Source organism: Scylla paramamosain, chromosome 9 (genome assembly GCF_035594125.1).
Source record: "Scylla paramamosain isolate STU-SP2022 chromosome 9, ASM3559412v1, whole genome shotgun sequence".
In the NCBI taxonomy this organism is placed as follows: Eukaryota; Metazoa; Arthropoda; class Malacostraca; order Decapoda; family Portunidae; genus Scylla; species Scylla paramamosain.
The window spans coordinates 2194515-2202500 of NC_087159.1; the positions used below are offsets into that span (position 1 = coordinate 2194515).

At 43.0% G+C, this 7986-nt stretch overlaps 1 protein-coding gene across 3 annotated transcripts in view; it reads left to right on the forward strand.

The window, feature by feature from the left end:
• The first annotated feature begins 2077 nt into the window (after positions 1-2077).
• The window catches only part of LOC135103387 (ileal sodium/bile acid cotransporter-like), a 19261-nt gene continuing 13352 nt past the window's right edge, over positions 2078-7986 (forward strand). Inside the window, exons 1-3 of one of the 3 annotated variants that reach the window (XM_064009522.1) lie at positions 2078-2233; positions 6444-6634; positions 7333-7488. In XM_064009522.1, coding sequence (XP_063865592.1) covers positions 6557-6634; positions 7333-7488 — 234 coding nt within the window. In that variant the 5' untranslated portion in view covers positions 2078-2233; positions 6444-6556. Of the gene's footprint in view, positions 2234-4179; positions 4326-5170; positions 5273-6443; positions 6635-7332; positions 7489-7986 lie in introns of those variants that run through there. The other 2 variants (XM_064009523.1, XM_064009525.1) reach the window with 2 other exon arrangements.

Sequence of the window (7986 nt, forward strand, 5' to 3'; positions counted from 1 at the left end):
ATCCACAAGGAAAGAAGGAAGGACGGAAGGAAGGAAGGGAAGGAGGGAAGAAAAAGAAAGATAAGAAGAAATAAAGAAACAAAGACACAGGAAAGAAAGGAAGGAAGGAAGGAAGGAAGGAAGGAAGGAAGGAAGGAGAGAAGGACGGACGGACGGAAGGAAGGAAGCAAGCAAACAAGGAAACGATGGAAGGAAGGAAGCAAGCAAAAGAGAAAGGAAGGAAGAAGCTTGTGTGAGTGTACGTACCACTATTATAAGCAACCACGTATTGCTGATAATAATGCTCATTAGTATCCAGAACACACTGAAAACACACACCTTTTTTCACACTTCATTCCTTCTCGTCCCCAGTATTTCAGCTGTTTTCCCTCTGCGTCTGAATTTGTAATATTTCTTCACTACATCACAGGACAGTCCTCCAGTTTTCTTTACCACCCTGCATGCACCTAAGGAAGAAGAGGAAGAAGGGCACAAACCAAACACTGCATTCCCTCAGCAACGCAGGGAACGCAACACATATTACTGTACAAATTTCCGCAGATATTGCCAGAGGTTAATGTACAGGCTATTCTAAGTCGACAATGTTCTATGCACATATGCACTTTAATGCGCTGTTTAGCCGTGGTGTGAAACTCAAGTGTGGCCTGAGGACAAATACAACGGTTGGGTTGAGCGGGTTTCAGCGGCGGAGGAACACCATGTCCACACACTCCACATAACTTTATATTATGCAATACGATCTGAACGTATTCATTGCCAGTATCTCAGAGGGAAACTGGGTATGACTAGCAATGCAATGAGCTGATTTGCTGAGAGCCTCGATCCTTAGCGCTTCCTGCTCGGACAGGCAATGCATGGTGTGCCGCTCAGCCTATCATCTTATTTGTCGTTTATTACATCCATACTGTCATTGTTTAATGTTTATCAATAAATCACCAGTCCGTTGCTATCACTCGTCTTGTCATAGGATACTGTAAAGCTTCAAAACTTGTAGAAATCATTACTGAATAATTCACAATTCCACCATTGGACATCCAGGTCTACACATCTTGCCCAGGATACCCACCCGGCCCGGCCACCGTATGCCACCATCCGGCCCGGCCACTGTATGCCACCATCCGGCCCGGCCACCGTATGCCACCATCCGACCCGGCCACTGTATGCCACCACCCGGCCCGGCCACTGTATGTCACCATGAGGCACTTGAATTTCATAAAACGGCTAAAAAATGCCTCAAAATGCATATATGCATAGATTATTTTAAATTTAGATTAACCTGTATTTTCACCTGTAGCAAAAATTATACACTATATTCCAAAAGCCCTAGTTGAAGCCACACGTGTTTTTAAGGGTGTTTTTACGGTTTCAGTGGCAGATTAACAATACTCCTGCATTATTGATAGGAGAAACACTTAAAAATCCGGCTATTCATCTCTATGACCTTTGAAAATAATCGTGGTGAGAGAGCAAAGCGTTTCTGAATGCGGACCAGAGAGTGGTGCATTCACTCCAAGGCCGAATTAAGAAGTTCGGATACACATTACAACCCACACCATAAAGCATATCAGACGGTAATGTATTCCACAGATAACAGAGACACAGTGGACTCTCATATATACCCAAGGCGCACACACACACACACACACAAAAAAACAGATAGATACATATATTTAGATAAATATATAAGTACACAGATATTGCCAAAGATCTATCTGGAAAATGCATAAGAACATAAGAAATAAGGAAAGCTGCAAGAAGCGACCAGGCTTACACGTGGCAGTCCCTGTGAATGCATATAGTATAAGTTAACATTATTATTATTAAGATCGGATATATGTGAAAAAAAAAAAAAAATTTATGACCCATTAAAAGTATAAAAAATAAATAATAACCACACTTATTTAATGGTATCAAATACCTGAACTCTAAATAAATTCTAAATAAAATCATAACTCAACACAAAACCGTAAGATTAAACTCGACAACCATTAAATGCCCTTGTAAACACACACACACACGCACACACACACACACACACACACACACACACACACAAACGAGGCGAGAATACCGTGACGTCACTCTCAGGTGGCTCAGGGACGGAGGATATAAAGGGCGGGACGCGTGGGCAGCATTCGCTCATTTGGCCACGACGGTGCAAGGTGCGCAAGTCAATCTCCCTCCCCGACCCCCAGCAAGGAGCCACCGCACCTCCCTCCTGCCTGTCAGAACTGTGAGTACCCGGTTGGCAAATACGTGAGATAATTTGTTACTTGTCGTGGTAGAAAGCTTTAATTTTCACGCTCCAAAGAAAGTGAATGAAAATAAAATATTAGAAAAATTAAACAGTTCTAACCGGGAGAGAGAGAGAGAGAGAGAGAGAGAGAGAGAGAGAGAGAGAGAGAGAGAGAGACTAGAGAATAAGTTCCAGTGTTTACTTTCATCTTTTCTCTCCTCTCTTCCTCTTTATTCTTTTCCTTCCTTTATTCTTCCTCCTTTGATCTCCCTTTATTTTTTTCGTCCATCTATTCTTTTTTTCTCCTTTTCCTTCTTTTATTTCATTCCGATTCCTGTTCTAATCCTTTCTTCCTTCCTTCCTATAATTCTAATAAAATATATTCTCTTCTTTTCTTTATCTTACTCTGACACCTCCTCTCTTCCTTCCTTCCTTCCTTTCTTTCTTCCTTTCCATGACTACAATAATTCTTCTCCACTCCTCTTCTTTATCCAGTCATGACTTCCTTCTTTCCTCATTCAACATTTCTATTCTCACTACGTTTCTCCACTCCCCTCTTCTTTTATCTAACCTGCTAGTGTGTGCAGCCGCATAATAGTGATTCTAAAGGCTCCAACCTAACAAGTTAACCCAAATGCCTGTCATTTTTTCCCTCATAGCATTACATAATTCACTGACCTGCGGCAAGCAAAATATTCCTCATACTTGACTGACTAGTTTGTCGTAAGGCAGGTAAGGAACAGTTAATTTATCTCAGAGAAAGTCTCCAAAATTGTTGACAAATATTTTAGAAAGTAAGGAAGCATTAGGGCAAAACCTCCAAGACAAACACTGGCGAGGCGCTGTGTTGTCGTAACGAGCTCAGCTGATAATCTTTCAATAATTTGTTGTAAATCAAGATAGTCAACTTTTATTTTTTATGTAAAAGAGGGTGTGGACAAGGCCAACTAAAGAAAACGGCGAAGAAAAAAAAGGTTACTGAAGATGCCAGCCTCCAAAACAGAATTATCTAAATGTAATACCAAAAAAATTATGCCACATCCTTATCAACTCCGTCAAAGTAAGCGTATAAATAAATTGTGACGAGCACAAGTCAGCGAATTATTCATATATTCATGTATTCATATATATTCATATATTGCGACCGAAATTGCTTATAGAGAAGTAGGAAAACACCTCACTAACTAAACTGCCCTGCCTTTTTTGCACTTTCTTTGGCATTAACCTAGGAGAAGCAGGTTGAGTGTCCTCCCCCCCCCTCTCTCTCTCTCTCTCTCTCTCTCTCTCTCTCTCTCTCTCTCTCTCTCTCTCTCTCTCTCTCTCTCTCTCTCTTATTGATACAGTCCATGTCGTCAAGTGAATGAGCATGTTACACAACAGTGACAGGCCTTGAAAAATGCAGGAAAAATCATCTCACGTGGAATGTCACAAGATATTTGTTGTGGTGACGGCGATGTTTACGAGTAGTTACAGGATGTGCTTTCTTTACTTTCTTTCGGTGGAGAACCAGTGGAGGTAAAAACCTAATGATCATGGTGAGTTTACGTCATCTGACCTTGTATAGCAGCATCCCAAGCCACCCTATACTGGCTGTCTTCAGTGAGCAAAACTACATAACATTCGGTACATACTAACAAAAATATAACAACTTCATACAAAAAATAGAGAGAATTTAAAGGTTGAATTTCTGTTTTGACCTTCACGGACCCCCAAAAGCCCATCAGTGGACCTTAAGGGAACAAAACTATTAAAAAAAAAAACAACGACCCATAGTCTGAAACACTTGTGCTTCATCTCCACCTCTTTGAAAAGACTCTACTTGAAGGTACACGGGTTTTCAAAGAGGTTTCTATGATTCTTGTGACAGATTAACAAGACTTCTACACACTATTAACAGGAAAAACTCTCGTGAGAACCCGGCTAATCATCTCTGTGGCCTTTGAAAACAGTCGAGGTGAGAGAGCGGAGCGTTTTAGAATTCACGCCAGCAGATCAAAACAATAGCTTCACTCCCAGCCAGCATTCGCCCTCAGCAGGATCTTGAGAGCATAGCGGGCACCTTACTTCCCTCACCATCACCTCCACTTAAGTATGAAGAAACATTCATGGTCACGGTAGCATTCTCTCTCTCTCTCTCTCTCTCTCTCTCTCTCTCTCTCTCTCTCTCTCTCTCTCTCTCTCTCTCTATTCCGGATGAAGAAATGCACAAGTAACAGTTTTCCACGTCAAAGGGCATCTCTTCACCTCCGCCCAGTCACTCTTCCCAGTACAGGAGGCGGGTAGCGAACGGGGAAGTGAGAGACAGAGTGGGAGAGGGAGAGGGAAGGGCACTGGAAGAAGAGAGAGAGAGAGAGAGAGAGAGAGAGAGAGAGAAGTGGTTTATACAAGAGATCACGGAAAGGTCCAATCGCCAGAAGAACTTGAAGACTTAAGAAATACATCACTTTATCTGGTAGTAGTAGTAGTAGTAGTAGTAGTAGTAGTAGTAGTAGTGTTCGTATAGTTTTGGAGAATGTTACTGCAGCTATTCGAGCTTATGGAAAGGTGTGTGTGTGTGTGTGTGTGTGTGTGTGTGTGTGTGTGTCGTCACTGTGTGTTTAGTGATGTTAGCATTTTGTGACGTCAATGGTTTCTCATTCGGGGAGTCCCAGGCTCTCTCTGGTTCAGTGTGTGCATGTGTGTGTGTGTGTGTGTGTGTGTGTGTGTGTGTGTGCACCCGGTCACTCCACGTACCTGTCAATGGAAAGAAAAAGAAAAAAATACAAGAAAGAATAAGAAAAGGACGAGGACGAGGAGGAAAGGGGGGAGGAGATGGTGAAGAACAAGGAGGAGGTCAATGAAACGCACACACGCAAACACACACACACACACACACACACACACACACACACACACACACACACACAGGAAAGAGAGGGAGAGAGAAAACAAGTAGAGTCTTATTTCACCTCCTTCATACCCCACCGACGGATGACTGACAGGTGCAATCAATCCCACAGGTGAGGCGAACGTGAGACAGAACACAGTGCACAAAGGGTTAGTACCAACACCAACACATGCTTCTGATACGGGAACCTCCTGACACATCACGAGGCACCGTCAGATTAGAGTTTTTTTGGGGGGTTCGATTTTATGATGTGCCAAAAAAACATCTTTGAATCAGTATCCCTTGAGCCCCTGGAGATTGTCACGATATTAGGACCCATGATAAATACCCTTTGGAGTTTTAGAAGGCGTTATTACTCCTCCCCCCCACCACCCGCCACCCTTTTGTATGTCATCATGTATTCCCGTTAACTGAGGAACCTAGTGGGTGAGGAAGCAGCGTGACAGGATACCAGACACCTTCCTTACCCAGACACAGCAGACGGTGAAACACTTGAAAGAGGTGCTGCGTCTGACCCTCACAGTGATTCTGTTAGACACTTCACTTGTGTTTGGGTCCTCGTTTGGCTTTTCTTCTTTTGGGAACTGGCACACTGGTGGGTCTTTTCTATATAAATTTCGTTGTCCTTGCCCAGTGCCCCTCTTACATATATAAAGAAAAACAGCCATTTATTTTTTTGTCTTTCCTGGGTATGCATGCATGACAACAGCCTCAAGTCGCTCCCAGGTACATCACCAAATACAGCAATAAAGTGATCAGTGATAAATGTCAAACGCTAATTGCTTAACAGTGCTCTGGCTAATGTCGTAAGCGAGTGTTGGGTTATCTACTGTTTCCATGCATCTCTGTCTCTCCAAAATAACTAATCAGTATTAATGTTATCATACCTATTGTTCTGTTTTCTAAGTAATAATTCGCAAAAAATTGTATACACATATGGAGCTGAGTTAAGTAAAGTGGTATTGCCTTACAACACTCACCAGGCACGACTCTGGCCACGTGGGGATGACGGAAAGACGACAACGTGCTTATTTGGAAAGACATGTTTATAGTTAATCTTAGTGACAATAATCGTAACGCTGACTTAATAACAATAATAAGATGTGGGGGAAAAAATCGAAAACCGAGATAAGTGCAGCACAAATTATTATAAGAACACACACACACACACACACACACACACACACACACATACACACACATACAAAGGCCAGAACCACAATACGACAAACCGGGAACAAACCACAAATAACAAGTAACAAGCCACGAGCCACAAAGAAACAAGATCCTTTCAATAATCCCCTCGTTTGTCCCTTCCAGATGCTCCACCGAGGCACAGAATCATCACAACTTTAAACTAAAATCAACAAAACAAGTCAAATCACGCCAACAACCACCAAATAACTCAACACCTGTACACTTATCAAAACAAGATGGCTTTTGGAAGAGTGTGGCTCTCTATCAGCATGTTTCTCCTGGCGGCGGCCTTGCAGTGGTCGTCTGTCAATGCGGTAAGTAACCCCTGAGTAAGGCATGGAAACACAGACCTGATAGGGAAGGTGAATGAGAGGGGAGTGGTGATAGAAAACTTAGCACTATATTCTGAAACACTTCTGCGCTACACCTCCACTACATCCAAAAGTCTACACACCAGGTTTTAAGGATGTTTTTGCTGCTCTTATGACAGATTAACAGGATTTCTACATGATCAACAGGAGAAGCAGTCTTGAAAACCCGGCTAATCATCTGTGACCTTTGGGAATACACGTGGTGAAAGAGTAGAGCGTTTCTGAATACAGGCCATAAGATGAAGGATGCGTACAGGTGTTCCGAGAGAAGACCTGTGCTTGAGACGTAGAGATCACATTCTATAAAACTCTGGAATGAAATCTTCAGACAAAAAAGCAGAATCTACCTGATAAGGCTGATAAGGCAACTAGCTCCAAATATCACACTCACAGTTCTTTTTTGTCTTTGCAGAGCTCTTTTAGAAACAATTCACTGATGTATACACTAAATTCCACTCGATATGTGTACATGAAATTAACTTTGTGGCATCACTATTTGGGAGAACTGTACTCGTATCACACACACACACACACACACACACCTACTTACACACACACACACACTATTCACTTACGAGTACGCATATTACGAGGTACACCTTCACACGCGTCTCCTATTCTGCTCTTCTCGCCCCAAGCAGGTGGTGAGGGCGGAAGACACTGAGCCCGAACTACCGGTGGTGGCCTTTTACCCAGAGACGCTGGACCTCATCACGGAGGGCAAGACGGTGCAAGTCATGTGGTACACCAACATCACGGACAACGCAGAAACTGTGGACGCGAAAATGGCGAAATGGGTGAGTGATGGGCAGAGGGAGGCTTGGTGGTCTTTATGTGGGAATACGAGGGAAAGATGATAAAGTAGATGAGGGGCAGAGGATGGAGGGTGAAGTTGTGAGGATGCAAAGAAGCTAGATGGTCATTTGAAGGGGAGACGAAGGAAAAATGATGGAGTGAGTGAGAGGCGGGGGAAGGAGGATGAAGCTGTGGGGATGCAGAAGACCTGGAGGTGTGGTGGTCTTGTTCTTCTAGGTGTAGACGAGGGGGAAATGTCAAGTAATGTAGGAAAGGATGGGAATTATGAAACAGACGTGTGATAAAGACACACAAACTGGCTTGTGTGTGCCGGCCTGGGAGAACCAAGTCTTGGACCATATTCTGAAACACTTCCGCGTCACATCTACACTACATCCAAATCTCTAGTTGAAGTTACACGAGTTTTTAAGGATGTTTCAATGGTTCTAGTGACAGATTAACACTACATCTACATTATTAACAGAAGAAACACTCAACCC